The following is a 19,610-nucleotide window of genomic DNA, read 5'->3' on the forward strand; positions in this document are numbered from 1 at the left end:
AATGCATGGGTAGACAAACTAAGGCCCGGGGGCCGGATCCGGCCCAATCGCCTTCTAAATCCGGCCCATGGACGCCTAGGAGTCAGCAAGTTTTTACATGAGCAGAATGTGTCCTTTTATTTAAAATGCATCTCTGGGTTATTTGTGGGGCGTAGGAATTTGTTCACCCCCCAAAAAAATTATATAGTCTGGCCCCCCACAAGGTCTGAGGTACGGTGGACCAGCCTCCTGCTGAAAAAGTTTACTGATCCCTGATATAATGTGAGTGTGCAGAACTTCAAATGGCCTCTTGGATGGTCTTTCCCCTTCCTCACCCAGAGCAGCTATGCATACCCACTGGTGTGGACAGAACACAGTGGGAGGAACCTTCAGGAAAAGTGAAATGTTCCCAATAGTGCAGAAGGTCAAATGCAATTTATTAACACTTATTATGGAGGAGCAATAATTAGGAGCCAGCTGTATGAAAGTAGCATACATTTAGTATCTATTATTATATATGCTACTTTCATACAGCATACATTTAGTATCTATTATTAAATGTATTAGCATACATTTAGTATCTATTATTATCTAGCTAGCGACGCGGGTGGCGCTGTGGGTAAAACCTCAGTGCCTAGGACTTGCCGATCGTATGGTCGGCGGTTCGAATCCCCACGGCGGGGTGAGCTCCCGTCGTTCGGTCCCAGCTCCTGCCCACCTAGCAGTTCGAAAGCACTGTTAAGTGCAAGTAGATAAATAGGTACCGCTTTATAGCGGGAAGGTAAATGGCGTTTCCATGCGCTGCGCTGGTGCAGGCTCGCCAGAGCAGCTTCGTCACGCTGGCCACGTGACCCGGAAGTGTCTTCGGATAGCGCTGGCCTCCGGCCTCTTAAGCGAGATGGGCGCGCAACCCTAGAGTCGGACATGACTGGCCCGTATGGGCAGGGGTACCTTTACCTTTATTATCTATCTATTCATTATTTATTATCTATCAGTCTGTTCTTTACAATCTGGTGTGATCAAGAAACGAAACCCAGGAAGGAGCTATGCAGACGGGAGGAGGAGGAAGAGGTGACTTGAATCACTGGGGTATTAGGTAATGGGTTTAGTCGCACCCAAGCAATGTTCACAATTACACTCCTCTATTTTCTGCTATATAACAGAATGGTTGCTACTCACTTCTATGAAAGGAAAAGTGCTGCAGTTAAGAATACTACTGTGGTTTAGGGCAGGGATCAGCAAACTTTTTCAGCAGGGGGTCGGTCCGCTGTCTCCCAGACCTTGTGGGAGGCCGGACTATATTTTTTTGGGGGGAGGGGAATGAACAAATTCCTATGCCCCTTAAATAACCCAGAGATGCATTTTAAATAAAAGCACACATTCCACTCATGTAAAAACATGCTGATTCCCAGACCATCCATGGGCCGGATTTAGAAGGTTATTGGGCCAAATCCAGCCCCCAGGCCTTAGTTTACCTACCCATGGTTTAGGGTCTCCTCTATCCTTGACATTTTATTGGCGCACACGCTAAAGGTCATAAAAGACACACATTTTGTTAGCATTCAAGGACGATTAAAGATGTATAAGAAACGTATAGAACCTCTTCCTCCTCAAGGGTCAAGGTAATTTAATTAATAATAATAATATACATTTGGTTGCTCCAAATGAACTTCCTGTGTCCTGCTCTGCCCTTGCTATCCATAGCATAGTTTTATATATCATGCATTTATTCACTCTCCTCTCCTAATGTGAAAAGAGACTGGGACATACACCACACACTGGGGAGAAGGTAACGGGAATATTGTTCCGGGAACCTCCCCAGGTTTGCCATAATGTATAACTTGGCCCTAACAGTAGCCTAAATGAATAGGCAATAACTACCGTTCACAACAATTTTTATTCCGCTATTCCAGATCCTAGCATATGGTGACAAAAGAAACAACACAACTAAAACTATACTAAAAACCTCATTATGGAAACCTGCAAATGAGGATGCCTTCTCTGTCTCGCTTACGATTTATTGATTTGATTAACCATCTTTTCAGTCAGCCTGAATTGGTACCAGCAGGTAAATCTTTTTGGTTGTATGCAGGCTTCTTTCCACAAAAAGCTTTTGAAGGGGGGGTGACTTTTGCCTATTTCGTTTCCATGTGAAGCTTCCAGTGCCACTTCCACACTGTTCAAGAGGGCTTTCCAACCCTCCAGAGAAGCTTTTGGGAGAGGGATGTAGGAAGAATTGGCAAATGTTGCCTCTACTCTTCTCCTGGCAGGAATGAATCTAGATGCAAGCTGCTGCATATCTACATGATTAAATAATTTGTGATAAAGAGGCTTGGCAAAAAACATTACTTGTCTTCTGAGGAGGTTGTTCCATTGCCTCACTACACCCTGGTATTGTCTCCTTGGGTGCAAGGACAAATTAATTTTAATTCCAATCTCAATTCAGAGAATCGTTTGTCAGCAGCCTGAACAACACTATCCTTTGCTTATATAATTTTCATGCATCTGCTGTATTAACAAGTTCAGCCATCTTGGAAGCCAGAATGTACAACATCTTACAAGATGACCATAATGCAGGATGAGGAATGTTCCGTTATGATTCACGGCTTTAAAATGAGTTGTATGAAAACGTGAACATTCCACTTTTTTTGGAAGCGTTTCTAAAACACTTTTCAAATGGTAAGTGGACAATTAGGCTTCATTGATTTTTACTGCAAACCAAATTATCCATGTTGTTAAACAGCTTGAAGCTACAAAGAAATACACCAGATGGAGTGGAAAAGAAGGAGAAATCAAACCATTTAACACAGAGAGGTCCGCAGAGTTATATCTTGTCGGGAGAGAAAATTACTATCGTCATTTTCAGCACAGACTGCTGTTCACGGGGAGATTTTGCCTTCTGGCTGGGTAGCAGTAGCATTTCCACTGGTGCCCTGCAACCAAAGTGTTCCTCTAAAAGCAACAGCTGCCCCTGTGTTTTATAATTAGGATGCAAGTATTAGAAGTGCTAGTTAAAAGTTCCCTTAGAGAGATGACTTTATAACAGCGATAGAATAAGGCCATGGTCCTCAAGCTTCTTTGATGCTGAATGGAAAGAAAGCTGGCTCACTGTGCTTGGCTATAGGGCGAGATAAGATCTTTGGAACAACAGCATGAGGTCAGACTGAGCATATTCTCTCATATGGAACATAGCACATTTGGCAAATCTTCTTTAAATCTAGGTTCAAATCCAAGTTTTGGAAACTTGGGCTGAATAAAAACAAAAAAAGCACGCAGCTTCCAAATGGTATTAGTGCTCTGGCTTCTAACTCTCTCAAACCACCTATAGCCCAATATTCATGCACTTGTTAAAGCCCATCAGGGCCATTCATCTCATTAGACAATATAAAAAGTATGGTGTTATTTTTCACTTGTTTTACTTTTTTTTTTTTACATTCTATGATTCCTAGTGGGAATTAACATAGACTCATTATGTATTTATATTTCTTGAATTTATTTCATTTACGTTTCTAAGAGCTTGAGTTTTAGTCAACGACATCCTTTAAATTTATTTCCCACCTTTCCTCTCAGAGGAGCCCGTGGTGGCAAACAACAATTAACAAAACAATAAAAACATATTGAAAGCAAATTCAGCAGAGAAATGGGAAACATCTCAACTTAAAAAGCTTGTGGAAGATTTTCAACAGGTGACAAAAAGATATGGCACCTGTTTAATATTCAAGGGGAGGGAATTCCCAAGGGTGGGTGCCACAACACTAGAAACTTGGTTCCTACATTGTACAGAACAGCCTCCCAATTTGATGGTATCTGCAGAAGGCCCTCCCCTGCACAGCACAGTGATCAACTTAGGATAAAAGGGGTGAGACAACCTTTCAAATATTCTGCTCCCAAGCTGTATAAGTCTTTATAAACCAAAGCCAGCACCTTGAGCTTAGCCTAGTAGCTGTCTGATTGGCCACTGTGAGAACAGGATGCTGGACAATATGGGTCATTAGCCTGACGCAACAGATTCTTATGTTCAGCAACTCTTAAATTTGGGAAGCCCTGATGTAGGGTAAAACAACATGTCTTGTTACTAATGTCTTGTTGCAAACTAGGATCTTGTCCAGTTTAGTCTGGCTGTTCAAGAAAACAAGCACTGTCCAAATTGAACAGTATTGGGAATATGACTCCTATATTCTGACATAGCTCAGCAGTTCTAACCAGAGTGTCAGAGATCTGCAGACCCCTCTCGTGCAGCGTGAATAAGCGTATATCCTGTGTTTTGTCTCTGAATGCTGCATTGTTAGAACTTGCTAGCTCTGCTGATGTAAGTCTACAGTTATTATGTAAGGTAAAGGTAAAGGAACCCCTGACCGTTAGGTCCAGTCGTGACCGACTCTGGGGTTGCGGCGCTCATCTCGCTTTATTGGCTGAGGGAGCCGGCGTACAGCTTCCGGGTCATGTGGCCAGCATGATTAAGCCACTTCTGGTGAACCAGAGCAGCGCACAGAAACGCCGTTTACCTTCCCACTGGAACGGTACCTATTTATCTACTTGCACTTCATGCTTTTGAACTGCTAGGTTGGCAGGAGCAGGGACCGAGCAATGGGAGCTCAACAGTTATTATGTAGTCCTCTAAAATTTCTAATTCATCGCACGAATCAGTTTCCCCCAACCTTGTGCCCTCCAGATATTGTTAGGCTCCAACTTCAATCATTCTCAGCCAGAATGGCTAATAGTCAGGGATAATATCCATCAATATCTGGAGGGTACCACTTACATCAGAAACAGAGCTTCTTTCACCATTGGACTTAAGAACATACTGTCTTTTGCAGCTCTCAGGTACCCAATCAGTATGTGAGGCTTCATTCGCAATCTTGTTTTCCTGGAAACATATTATCAGGAGTACAAAGATGCTCTGAGCTGCTATCATGCAGCTAGTTAAATTAAATTGGGTGGGATCCAACTAACGAGTCCTGCTAGCAGAAGCCTGCATAAAGATGTCTGCTGGTGCAACAGCACTTTCCACCCCCCACTTTCTCCTGCCTCTCCTCTGAAATTGGCTTGGGGGGTTGAGAGACTCCTTCTCCCAAAACAGCATGCACTGAGGTGACGGTAGATTGTTCCCTCTGGAAAGCTGAAATGCTTGTGCTTATGATTGCCACACTGCTATGTTGAATTCCTTGCATTGAGAGCCAGTGTGGTGTAGTGGTTAAGAGTGGTGGACTCGTAATCTCGTGAATGGGGTTCGCTTCCCCGCTCCTCCACCTGCAGCTGCTGGGTGACCTTGGGCTAGTCACACTTCTCTGAAGTCTCTCAGCCTCACTCACCTCACAGAGTGTTTGTTGTGGGGGAGGAAGGGAAAGGAGATTGTTAGCTGCTTTGAGACACCTTAGGGTAGTGATAAAGCGGGATTTCAAATCCAAACTCCTCCTCCTCCTCTTCTTTGCTGATTTTATACCATTATATTACCTCTGTGTGCAATTGTTGCCTTCCTATTTTCCTCCGTTCATTCTTTCTCCAAGTAATATTCTTTATATTTTGACATTTGGTTTCATTAAAAAGGGAATTCTAACTAATTTCTCTCCAGGATCTTCCTGTGTGCTTAAGATTGCACAATTAAACTACAACCTTAGGATTGTAAGCATACTTCACAAAGCTGTGTACAAGGCAGTGTGTATTCCTGAGAAGAATAAAAAGAGTCACCTTTCAAAGCTTTAATTCCTAAAGTTCATTATTAGTAGCCTTTCACCATTACAAGTGCAATTTCCCCTTACTGCTAAACAAACATGTTAAAAATATTGGGAACAACACCTCAAAATTGTTTAAAAGCTGAAGTGATTCAGCAAATGCACCAGTGTGCTGAAAAACTTTCGCCCTTTCAGCCAAATAATTCAGTTGCAGCTGTTTTGTGGCACTTTCCCATAGTAGGGAAATACCAGACAAATGGTAAGTACCTGTATGGAAATACAGCTATAAATATGGATTGTAGCATGATGGATGGATACCAGAATCTACTTTTCCGTCCTGATCCTACCTGGCTTTGCCTCATCTCTTTCCCACTGTTTCCAGGAAATCTTGTCTCAATCTGCTGCCTCATCTGCCATAGCTCAGTGGTAGAGAATCTGCTGTTGATGTAAGACCCCATGTTCAATTCCCAAGAGCTCAGGGTAAATCTGGGAATGCCACCCTGTCTGAAATTCTGGAGAGCCTCTGCCAGTCAGTGTAGAAAATGCCATGCTAGATGGAGGAATAATGCTCAATATAAGGTAGCTTTCTACATAAGGCTTAAGGCTTAACACTTCTGGGCTCCCTAGAGTCATCTGACGGGATGCTGTTGGAAAGGGGATGCTGACCTAGATGGCCCTTTGGCTATCCCAGCAGAACAGTTATGTTCCAACCCTTGTTTCCTTATTTTCTTTGCAACTTGAATGACTGCCTAAATTGAAGGAAGGGATAACCTGCAAATTGTTTTAAACTTCTGAGCCTTTATATACACACATATATATATGGGAGGTCATGAGAAGATGCTACAAAAACCATTAGCTCTAGTCCCCACGAGAAAAATACTAAGAAATAAAAACATGTAATGCACACAATAAAACACTTGTTTCTTCCTGTGCAGAGTATTTGCTTTGTCAGATCTCACCTAGTGAAACAAATATTTAGGAACATCACATGGTTCTGTCTTTCTTTCCTTATTTATGTGAACAATAACATCATTTAAAGCCACTTAATTGACTAGAATGGTAAACAGCAAGGGAAATAAAATGTCTTGAAAGTAAAAAAATTATAGAGTATTTCAGTTTCTCATTTAATCAGTTTTCTAAAGGCAAGATAACTGAAGGAGATGTTCAGAGTTACTAGATCCATTTTAATTTCAAAGTGTGTGTGTGTGTGTGTATATATATATAACAAGAAGCCGAAAGCACCAGCCTGAAGATGACGAGTGAGACCTCGTCGAAACGTCGCACAGACACCCCGACTCTTACACGGGAAGACACCCGAAGACACCAAAACCTGCATTCCTGTACCCGTGAAAATCTACGAAAGCATATATATATATATACATACACACACACACACACACACACTTTAATAAAGCTAGAGATAAGCTGTGGAATGTCCAAGAATTGTAGGTCAGAGATCTATGCTTTTTAATATCTAGCTGCTCTTCAGTAAGCCTTTCATCACGTTAATGACTAAGTCATACTGATTGTAAAGCAGTTGTAATGAGGCAATTAGTAAGGCAAATGACAACCATGGAGAATGAAATGAACAAGGCTCTCAACACAAACCAGATGGATATCTTCAATATATTTCTTGTTATCAGCTTGTGGCTTTATGCTAAATTGCACTGAATCAGTACTCAAGAAAACCATTTGAATTGGTTAATACAGAACAACAACAGGAAACAAAAAGATATCTGTTCCAAACATAAAATTGTGGGGAAAGCACTTCTAAAATAGACCTGGAGGTGGGATCATGCCCCCAAGTAGCCTTCTAATTGGCTAAAGAGGCTGTCAGAAAAGGTCCTCCTGGAGCAGGACCTACTGAAAAGCAGGTTACCCAGTCCAGGAATCTCTGAAAATAGGACCAGGTAGTGAAAGGACATAAATGCTGTAATGGTAATTGATATTGCTTTGAAGTTGGAAGCTTTGCTGTGTAGACGGAAATAAGTTGCTACTACTTTTTAAATAAATAAATAAGGTCTGTCTCATATAATATAGTCAGGTCAATATAAATTAGTCTTCTTGTTCCTATCTGCCACTATATTTGTGGCTTTCTAAAGCACAACTTAGGGATGCGGGTGGCGCTGTGGGTTAAACCACAGAGCCTAGGACTTGCCAATCAGAAGGTCGGCAGTTCGAATCCCCGGGACAGGGTGAGCTGCCATTGCTCAATCCTTGCTCCTGCCAACCCAGCAGTTCGAAAGCACGTCAAAGTGCAAGTAGATAAATAGGTACTGCTCTGGCAGGAAGGTAAACGGCGTTTCTGTGCCTTGCTCTGGTTTGCCAGAAGTGGCTTAGTCATGCTGGCCACATGACCCGAAGCTGTACGCCGGCTCCCTCGGCCAATAAAGCGAGATGAGCGCCGCAACCCCACAGTCGTCTGCGACTGGACCTAATGGTCAGGGGTCCCTTTACCTTTACTAAAGCACAACTTAGCATACATTTGACAGCATACAACCAATAATTCTTACATTATTTTTCATGTAACCAAGCGATATGAAGGAATTTTTATTTTTGGTAGTGGAAGAAATTGAACACTATGCCTGAGGTACTGTAAAAAAATGGGAAATGACTGACAAATTAATTTTTAAATGCTGCAGGTAAACACATTTTCTGTTCTACACCTCACAATGTTTGCTTGTTTGCCCCTTCTCCTGTCTACTTTAATAGATAGGTAGATACATTCATGGTTCTCATCAGAATCTTATTCAAAACTTATCATTCAGATTAAGCAGCAATCCCCAAATATGGTCAGATTTGTCTGGAGCAGTTTCTGATGGGATCCTATTTAAAGCAACCGAAGGGTAAAGTTAAAGTTAAAGGTACCTCTGACCATTAGGTCCAGTCGCAGACGACTGTGGGGTTGCGGCGCTCATCTCGCTTTATTGGCCGAGGGAGCCGGCGTACAGCTTCGGGTCATGTGGCCAGCATGACTAAGCTGCTTCTGGCAAACCAGAGCAAGGAACAGAAACGCCGTTTACCTTCCCACCGGAGCGGTACCTATTTATCTACTTGCACTTTGACGTGCTTTCGAACTGCTAGGTTGGCAGGAGCAGGGATCGAGCAATGGGAGCTCACCCTGTCCCGGGGATTCGAACTGCCGACCTTCTGATCGGCAAGCCCTAGGCTCTGTGGTTTAACCTACAGCGCCATCCACGTCCCTTAACCGAAGGGTACCTTTAATTATTTCTGTATGTTCTAAGACTACGTTTTTGCTTGTTGCTTGGATGTGACTTGTTATAAACTTCATTGTATGTAGAGTAAGATATGATATACCCATAATGTCTGTGGACATCTTGCAACAAAAGGTAAAATAAACTACTGGACTTGAAAAGCTCACATTCTTAATGGAAGAACATTTAAAGTTGGGGGGAAAAGTCTTCATTGTATTTTAATTAATGAGGTATGAGGAGAGCCAAAAGAAATATAGTTTATGGTCAGAGAAACCTCCATATGATAAGTTTGTCTTTGTGTAGGCCACAGACCTGATTACTACTACTACTACTATTATTATTATTTATATTTGTATACTGCCCTATACATGTAGATCTCAGGTGACCCACAACATAAAAATTACAATATAAAACACACAAAATATATAATAAAAACAAAAACAAAGACCACCCAATAATCCACATCACATTTAAAAAAGTGGCACCCAGTTATCATTCTATGGTTCCAGCCAAACTAATATACATCTCACTCAAGGCACAGACCTATCCATGTAAAATAGGGTACTTTCACAGTTCATTTACAGTTCACAACAGTTTTCTGCATTTTATATCTTTCATTATGGGACAGATTTTAGCACTGTGATTCTCAGGTTGCAGTTAATATCCATGCCTCAGCCCTACGGGTATATTCTCTGCTTCATGCACACATGTAGCTCCCATTAATACTAATGGGATTGACTCAGAACTGAGCACTAGGGAAAATAAAAGTACTTTTTAATGTCCCCTGACCTTATCACGAAGTGAAGGAATTCTTAAGCCACGTGAACTAACCATGAAGCGAAGTTTATATCAACTAAGGCACGCTCCTACAGAAGCGGCGACAAAGTCTGGGGTTGTGTACGCACTACCAGCTTAAAATGCTGTGTTTCCGATCACATTTGCACAACATTGTACACATCAGTATGGTTCAATGTGTTTCTAAGTTGCTGCTGTCCATCCACACTAGTGGGCAGAGAGGGGGCGTGGATATCTTCATATGGCTTACATGTTCAGATCCGATCAACACTGGATTCGAAGGAAACCCATCCAAATGCAGTATTTCTCATAACGCTATAGGATAGGCGAGGTTGTCGCTAATGTTGTGTGTACATGGCTCCACAAACAAAATGGCGAGAGTACTGATTGCACAGTAAATGGGAGTGTGTACACAACCTGAGATCAGCCAGACACTGAAATGCCAGTTTAGGAGGCCCTAATATGGCAAAACTTGTGAACGACAGGCCAATGTGCAAGGTGCATAGTCCATGATGCTTATACGATCCACGATGCTTATACGAAAGACCAAAGAAAAGGTCCCACCAACAGCAGCAATGGATTTCCTGCTGTGAATTTTATGGCGTACAGTGGTACCGCGGGTTACATACACTTCAGGTTACATACGCTTCAGGTTACACACTCCGCTAACCCAGAAATAGTGCTTCAGGTTAAGAACTTTGCTGCAGGATAAGAACAGAAATCGGGCTCCGGCGGTGCAGCGGCAGCAGGAGGCCCCATTAGCTAAAGTGGTGCTTCAGGTTAAGAACAGTTTCAGGTTAAGAACAGACCTCTGGAACGAATTAAGTACTTAACCCAAGGTACCACTGTACATCAGAGTGTCCTAGGTAATAAAGAAGGCTACAAAACAGCTAACACATTACAACGAAGGCCCGTTTGCTCTAGTTTTAGTCTTGGTGTGTCCACTGGAAAATGCTATAAATAAATAAATAAATTCTCAAACTTTACAGTACTACAAGTGAAATAAATCATTTCTAATAAATCTTCAAAAAGGAACACATATATGCAATATATGCTTTCTTTTATCAGATTTCCTAACTCCGGTCTTGCTTCCTTCACTCTCACAGTTGATAAAAACTGTCATTTAAATACATGCCACTCAAGAAGACTTTGAACAAATATTGGCTAGGAAAGGCTGTGGCCATCTATCTCTGCTGGTGTTTGGCAGAATTAAATTGACAGGGTTAAAATGCTGTGATTGATTACAAAGCAATAAATCCATCTCTTTTGATCTATTTTCCAATAGAGGATTTTCCCGCCACAAATGAGAGAGAGATGAAAAGTGTTTATCAATGTTATAATCTATGTGTCTGTTGTGTAAAGTAATTCATCAGACACAAGACTACTCATAAAAAAGTGCATAATTTAATTTAAAACATTTGTCATTGTCAGCACATCTAACAAATTACAACACCAAATGTTATTGCCGACATTTTATTATTACATTTAATTTGGTGATAGAGAGTTTCTGGGCATACATTTCAGAGCCTTGAGATACATTTTTAAAAATGATCAGTGGCTAACAGCATTCAATCATGCGCTGATTATATCTTGGGGAAAATATGACTGGTGTTGCAAGGGCAACAAGAATAAGTTACTAATTTTCTCTGAACATGACAAATTTTACTGATGCACTTAAAAATGATTTTTAATACCATCTCATTCACTGAGACAACAATGAAATATATCTACCGCTGGGATAGGAAAGTCAGAGAGCCAATATTGCTCTTCAGGCTCAAACCACACCAACTATTAATTGTATGGCTAGCAATTCTTGTCCTGCATTTGTATTTGTATATTTTATTTCTGTGAGCCATGCAGAAAACATATGTTATCCATTGTCTGTCCTATAATAAACAATGATGATTTAAAACAGGCACATAGGCAAACTTGGCCCTCCATATGTTTTTGGTCTACAACAGTGTTTCCCAACCTTTTTTGGGCAAAGGCACACTTGTTTCATGAAAAAAATCTCGAGGCACACCACCATTACAGCCCCGTGACGTCAGCGCGCAGCGTCACGCCGGGAGGGACATGAATTGCTAGCAAATTACATAATCACCTCCTTGAGGGCTGGCTCATCTCCGAAGGCAGAACCCCATTAATTAACAGCACAGACTCACACCATAGCCAAGACGAGGGGGGGAAACCTCAGTCATGCACAGTCATGCACATGTGGGGGCTAAATGAGGACGAAGACCGGGCAGAGAGCAGGGTTCAAATCACCCCACCTGGCCAGGACAATCCCTGGGTGCTCCCTTGGGCCACTCGCCTGACCCACCTCGCAGGGCTGTTGTTGCGAGGATAACACGGGGAGAACCACGCGCGCCCCCGGGCGCTCATTGGAGGAGAAAGCGGGCGATGAATGCAATGCACGAAATATATGAGAGGCGACCAGGTTTTGCAGGTGAGGGGCCCCCGCCAGCCTCCGCTTCCAACACCCGGCGAAACGACGCCGAAGTTTCCCCCCGGGCTCGGCTCGGGGAGCAGCGCTGCTCCCCCCCGGCTCCCCTTCGCCCTCCCGGCTCTCTCTGCCGCCCACTGGGGACCCCCCTCACCTGCCAAGTCCAGAGCGCCGGTGGAAGTTGCATGCATGCATGCAGGGCGCCGCGTTGTCCATTGCATTGCACTGCACTCCATGCAACGCCTGCACGCATGCATTGCCTTGCACGCCCGCCAAGGGGTCTCCCCGCGGTCCGATGCGTCCCCTCCGGCGTGGATGCAGCATTGCAAAAATAACACCCCCCCCCGACGCAGCCCTACCTGGGGGGCAGCCTCCGCCTCCGCCGCTCGGCCTCCGCGGGGATCCCTGGGCTCCATCCTGCCGCCCGATCTCCGCGGGGGCACAGGCAGGCTGCGCGGGGTCTGCGCGGAAGAGCCCCTGCCCGCCCGGCCGCCGCCGCCGCGCTCATTCCATGGCTGGGAGAAGAGCGCTTCAAACAAAACGCCCGGCCCGCCAAGCCACGCTGGGAAACGTAGTTTGCGCACCCCGCACAGGCACGGAGCCCAAGGGCGAGGGGACTACGGATCCCGGCAGCCCCCGCACCGGGGACGGAGGGGGAGAGGCCGGGTGCAGGGATGGAGGGATGGGTGGGCGAGCGAGTGAGTGAGTGGCAGCCGCCAAGCCTTGGCCGAGAGCCAGGAAGGGCCTCCCCGGAGGAGGAGGAGGAGGAGGGAGGCGCAGAGCGGGAGGGAGGGAGGGAACCCCAGGGGTCATCTAGTGACGGCGCCCCAATCGAAAATTAGACTTTTTAAAAAAAAAAATCTTTCGAATTTTTAATTTTTTCCCGCGGCACACCAGGCAACATCTCGCGGCACACTAGTGTGCCACGGAACAGTGGTTGGGAAACACTGGTCTACAACTCCCATGATCCCTAGTTAGCAGGAGCAGTGGTCAGGGATGATGCATATCTGTGCATAGGATTGCAACATGGAGCTTGCTAAAAACAATTATATCTTCTCCAGAAGTGATCTCTCTCTTAATACTGTAATGGCATGATCTGCAGCTTGATAAATGATAAAGGAATCAGTGTAATGATGGGGGGGGGGGAGGAAGGGGAGCCACACAGTGGAGGTGGTGCTTGGGGGAGAAGCCGCCTAGTTCACTCTGCTTTCCTAATTGCAGCTAGTAGTTCTATTAGACAACAACAAGAAATGAATTTGTAAAACTGATGGAACCGCATGCAACTCTTTGTTAGGTACTCTCATATAGCAAACTTTACACTTTTGTCTATAAAGTGCTAAATAAGCACGCATGTGGATAGATGTGCCCAGAAGCTGAAGGCACATGATGGAATATGTTTGCTGAATCTAAGCCAGACTGAAACTGGGCACCAGCCCTTAGTCCTCTTTCGCTGTTTCTTAACACATGAAAGCAACAGTCTATACTTCCAGATGACTTCTTTATTGAGCATTCATCCTGACTGGTTTGCAGGGGGTTAGGCAACAACACCTATTCACTGAGCATTCATTCTGATTTCTTTGTGGGGAGGTTAATGACTTAATGCAAAACAAAACATGTTATTCCACACTTTACTTTACCTATTGCAAAAAATCTGATTTTGAGGAAGCAGGTTTGCTGCACATGAGTTGCAAATCAACTTTAATTGTGTGACCTGAATTTGTTGGTACAGTGGTGCCTCGCAAGACGAAAATAATCCGTTCTGTGATTCTCTTCGTCTAGCGGTTTTTTCGTCTTGCAAAGCAAGCCCATTGACGGATTAGCGGATTAGCGCTATTAGCGGCTTATCTGCTGATCGGATCAGCTGATAAGCGGCTTAGCGGGTTAGAAAAAGGGGGGGGAGGGAAAAAAACAGCAGGAACTCGCAAGACATTGTCGTCTTGCGAAGCAAGCCCATAGGAGATTCGTTTTGTGAAGCACCTCCAAAACGGAAAACCCTTTCGTCTAGCGGGTTTTCCGTCTTGCGAGGCACCACTGTATAGCAAAGGTTTGGATTTGGCATATTTCCTTGCCAATCTACCCCAGGAGAGTAGTGCATGGTGCTTACCAAGGACAGCAGGTGTGCATGGGAAATAACCAGGGCCATGGACCGAATGTGTCTCTTGGGCCAGAGATTTCTCATCCCTGCACTATTGTTATTGTTAATTGGTTTTTTTTAATATATCCTGCTTTTTTCTAGGCTGGGACTCAAGGCAGCTTATACAAATTAAAACAACACGGGTAAAATACAGAAAGCTAAAAACATATAAAGCATAACAGTTAAAAGGTAGTTAAACTATAACAGAATAAGAATTTAAAAATCTACAAAGTAAATATAGGCATGTAGAGAACTGTATGTGACTCTGAACTCAATAATAGCAATAAAACAATGCAATCCTTTCAAGTTTCCTACTTCAGACAATACAGGGGAATTTTGAAGGGCCAAACTAAGCTTTGCTGCTAAAAGTAGAGATATGCATTAGTGATTTTGAATGTGAAAAATCTGGCTCATTTTTCATTTCAGCAATATAGGGTCAGAAAGAAATTTCACACTTGGATATGTTAGTTTCAAGGGGAAAGCTTAATTAGCTCAGGAACAAGTGTGAGCGCTAGGGTTTTGCTTTAGGGAAGCATATAGAAAACACTACAATCATACCACCCCCACCCCCGGAGATTCTGTTGCCTATGTTTACATGTACATTTCAGTACAGCAGCTAATTATAAATGGTAAAAACATAAATTGTAAACTCTTACATTCTGTTCATGGTGATTTTTTCTTAAAGTACCTTTTTCCTTCCAGGAAGATCACTATGGCCATGGGGTAACCAACCTGGCTCCATCCATTGTACAGAGATTGAGCACCTGGAGGGTGCTGTAGATTCTCTCTGCATGAAAGAACCATCTGCTCTGATTGCTATTTATGTAGGTCTTCAGAGTGGAAGGGAGACATATTCTTGCATCCGCCACCAATCAGGTGAGCCATGCCAGTCAGGTGTCCTGTGCTGCACCCCCCACCCCCACAAAGAACATCATAGCAAGGGATGCCAAGACTTAGCCTTGTCCATTGACCTATGAATGAGCAGCAGTATCAAGTCTATCAGACTGTGACTGTCATATATACAAAACTCCAACTTTTTCAACTCAGACATACTACTGAGCAAACCGTAAATAAGTATGAAATACTACACTCAAATACCTCATTTGAAACTTCCCTGACCAACCCAATCCAGAAAAATCCTAATCAGTAACATATACCCACCCCTCTCTAAAATCAAACCGACCCGTATTCAACCAACATATGAAAACAGGAAAAAGGTCCATCAGGCTTAAACCTCACTATCCAACCAAGAGAATGAACACGATTATTCAGTAATATACCAAAAATATTAATGAGTACCAGCCTTAAAGAAAACAGTTTCATGTTTATCAATGGTATAGCACTGCCCAGACTGTGCTGAATATACAAGAATGATATGGTTTGCTGGAGATGCATTAAAATTAAAGCCTGATTTTCTTCACATTTTGGGGGCAAGTGTGTCAAAATAAACTATTTATGAAACACTATGCTCAACATAGTGTTGCTCTGGTCCATGGCATCACGAAGAGTGAGACACGACTAAAAGACTAAACAACAACAAATGCTCAACATAATCTAAGAAAATACCGGATCCAATGCTCACCTCTGTATCTTAAAGCCAGAAGAAAGGAACAAGGACCTACACTTAGTCACATCTTTCTTGACCAGTGCAATAATCCATATAGCTTGGATTCATGCTAAATTTGGTGTTCTCAAAGTCTTATCTGCCAATGAAAAACTGTTAGTCTAAACACATCTGGCTGCAGATATTGGCTTTGGACAATGTTTGTTTCATGCGGTACCATGTCACTTCATTTAACTGATTTGTATATCCACATTATTATTACTATATTATTATTATTATTATTTCTATACTGCCCTATACCCGAAGGTCACATGTAATCAGTTTGTTGATGAATATATCAGTTTGGAAATGAATATATTGCCTATTGGGCTATGTTATTGTTTTAAAGCTGGTTTATGTATGCAAAAGATGCATATTTATTTCAGAGGTTACCTTGACTTTTTATTTTATCTGTATAGTGTTGGTCAATGAACATATTCTATTTGTTCTTGATTACTCAGTAGCAAGTTCCAATGAGTTCAATGGGGTTTTCTCCCAGAGATGTGGCCTTAGATTCTGGCCTAAATTGGACTTTTTTACAGCAACAGATGCTTCATATTTAAAAATTCACAAGATCTAAAACAGAAGAGATCTGCCCCATTAGAACTGAAGAATCAGAAATGTGTTGGGAGAAATGTGTTACCTTTTACCACCAGGTTTCCAGTGCTGCTGGCTGCCCCAAAATGATTTGTTGCTATACACGTGTAGCTTCCTGCATCAGCTTTAGTAACATTGGTAATCTTCAGAGTTCCATCTTCCAAAATAGTGTGTCTGAAAAACAATGGAGAGATGCAGGTGAAGAAGAAGAAGAAGAGGAGGAGGAGGAGGAGGTATTGCAACACTCAACATTTATTATTTACATCTCAGGGGGTTGGACTGGATGACTATTGGGTTCCTTCCAACTCTATGATTCTATGAATGCAAACACTTGATAAACCACTGCAAGTTTCAATAGAAGTTGATTTGAGAAACTATTAAGGAGGCAGAAATACATTAATCCATCGGAGACAAATTCCATGAGTTCTCAGTGTCCCTGGACCTAAGACTGAGTGGTGCCCAGGGCCAAGTGCAAGAAGAAAGTGTTGTCAAGTCAATTGGGAGCAGTGACCATATCACTATTAAACCAGATGTACATGTAAATGGCCAGCGGCCAAGAAAACTCGAACACATGAGGGGGTTGGTAAAAAGGAAGCTGAAAGGCAAAGCCAAGACCGTCAGATTGCTCCGAAATGCTTGGGATTTGTTTGAAAACACAATTATTATAAGCTCATCTGGAGTGTATAGCACAGATCAGGAAGGCCAAGAACATGGGCATCCAGAAGAGTCAAGGAAGCTTTGGAAAAAGATAGTGGTGGTGGTGAGAATGAAGGAGACAGAACGCCCCTCACCTCCTTCAAACCTCCAACTTCTTAGAGGGAAATTGAAGGCATGCTTTTCTACCCTATAAGCAGAGGTGTGAGGGGGATGGGGGGAGTGAGCAATACAAGCAGGGACAAAAGCCCCTAATTCATACACACACAGAGAGAGATTGCTTAAATTAGAATAGGTTTATTTTGTTTTACAGAATTCACTTGCCTGAAGAGAACAATAACCAAAGACTACTGCTGCACAATCTCCATTGCTCTCAACCACAGAGTTCTACAAGTTCCACTGACATGCACAATCACAGCCATGGGTGTTTTGGACATAACACATCAGTATAGTGACTGAAGAATGAGCTGCATGAACATAAATGGCCCTCTCTTACATGTAGTGAGATGAATCAATATGTAAATGATTTGTTGATAAAAAGTGGCATACAAATACTTGAAATAAGTAAGGAAAGAAACACTATCCAAACTTCAGCATTTTGATGACATCTGTCAAAAAATAATAATCTTGTTTTACCCAGGTTTTATTTTAAATACTTCCTGGCTTGTCTTTTTCTCCAGCACCCAAACGTCCTTGCATTTTCTGCGTTTTTTACTTTGTAGTGTAATGTTAGGCTGCTGATCACTTGAAAGGATTTGAGGATTTCCAATTCCAAGGAAGTGATGCTGGTAATTCTGGTATCAGCTCTCTGAGCCTCAAGGGGTTAGCATTACTTTACAGAATACAAATCTGTGCTGCTTGCATCTGTGAACTTGAGGTGTGAAGCTAGCTCTCTATAGCAAGTGGATGTCAGGAGGTATCTTGTGGCAGATATTAAAACTGTGAACAGGCAACCAAATCGTTTCATGAATCTGTGCAACCAAATTCTAGAACCACCATTCCTTTCAGTAATCTTCTTCATTTCATCCAAAGGATTTGTAATAAAACTGACAAATACCTGCTTAAGACAGCTGCAGGTTTTTGTTAAAATAAATATACCAGAGCCTTAATTTTCCTCTTTGAACTGTGACTCACTGATGAAAGGGATTCAGGGCAACTAATCTAACCATTCGTTTCTGCTGAAGGTGCCTTTTTTCTTTTTCTTTTTTAAGCCATACTTATATTTTGAAGCTGTTGGGGCAGATGTTAACCTAAGTAATTATTCTAGCACTTTGAAATTTGTTAAAAGGGTGTTCAGGAAATAGGAATGACTTGCACTTGTTTGTGTTGCCTCAAAAATTTCCTTTGTAAATGTTAAAACAGGGGGAAAGGCCCTTTGAGTCTACTGAATTGCTAATTGGGTTGAAAGACAATGTGCCTTGATCAGCCATGCCCAGTGGCATTATGGGAAACGTTTTGTTTGAAGGTGAGAAGTTCAAACAAATTAAGCATTTTCCATCTTACTGAGAATCAAATATGTTTCAGCTGACAGATTACATAAGGAATTTCAGTGGGTCAGAGTTTGTTGGATAATCTCAAACTGGTCCTAATGGATGAACGGGGTTTGCTGAGCAAAAGTGTGCTGCAAGTTTTATCCAAAGATGGTACAATACTATGCTGGTTTAAATCAAAATAGGGTTGTCATCAGATAAAGGAAGTGTTCAACTATAACCCTATGCACATTTACCCCTGAGTACACAGAATACATTGTTAGTCAACTGGTAATATGAACCAGCTAATAATGAACCAGAACTAATTGAGCAATTCAATAAAATAATAGTGTAGATGAAAATCACATACTTTGTTTTTAGACTATATAAGTCTATGTTACAGCTTAGCTTGCATGCACCAACTTCTAAAATCCATTGCTTCTTGAAGAGATGATTGTTCTAAGGCTCCATTTAACACCTACATTTTTGTAAATACACTTCCAGTCATCAGAAAGTGTTTATTAATTTAAGTAATTCACACTCACACACACACACGTTTCCTTTAATGGGGTTCCAATGTCAGCTGTGCATGGATGACATGTTAACACCCTTGGGTTTTGGCATGCAAGCAGTATATCAACTAATAAAGAACACTGGACACAGGAGGCACTGTGGTCTAAACCACTGAGCCTCTGGGCTTGCCGATTGGAAGGTTGGCGGTTCGAATTCCTGCAACGGAGTGAGCTCCTGTTGCTCTGTCCCAGCCCCTGCCAACCGAGTAGTTCGAAAGTACACCAGTGAAAGTAGATACCGTATTTTTCGCTCTATAAGACGCACATTGTCCCCTCCAAAAATTAAGGGGAAATGTGTGTGGGTCTTATGGAGCGAATGCAGGCTCCTTGGCTTCAGCGATAGCAACACGAAGCCTCTGGAGCGCAGTGGGAGCTCCCACAATTTTACCCATTATAAGCTACTTTTTATTTCTATCAACTCGTGCTTATGTGTCTACCATTCTTGTAAATGTTTTAATATGTGCATTGTTCGTCCAG

The 19,610-nt window shown here is 42.5% G+C and overlaps 1 protein-coding gene across 12 annotated transcripts in view; it reads right to left on the reverse strand.

The window, feature by feature from the left end:
• The window catches only part of LOC309524607 (contactin-4), a 547,669-nt gene that overhangs the window by 49,576 nt on the left and 478,483 nt on the right, over positions 1-19,610 (reverse strand). For all 12 annotated transcript variants that reach the window (XM_082209344.1, XM_082209342.1, XM_082209337.1 and 9 more), the window contains one exon: positions 16,485-16,612. In XM_082209344.1, coding sequence (XP_082065470.1) covers positions 16,485-16,612 — 128 coding nt within the window. The remainder of the gene's footprint in view (positions 1-16,484; positions 16,613-19,610) is intronic.

The sequence above is a fragment of the Podarcis vaucheri genome, assembly GCF_965113315.1.
Source record: "Podarcis vaucheri genome assembly, chromosome: 2".
Classification (NCBI taxonomy): domain Eukaryota; kingdom Metazoa; phylum Chordata; class Lepidosauria; order Squamata; family Lacertidae; genus Podarcis; species Podarcis vaucheri.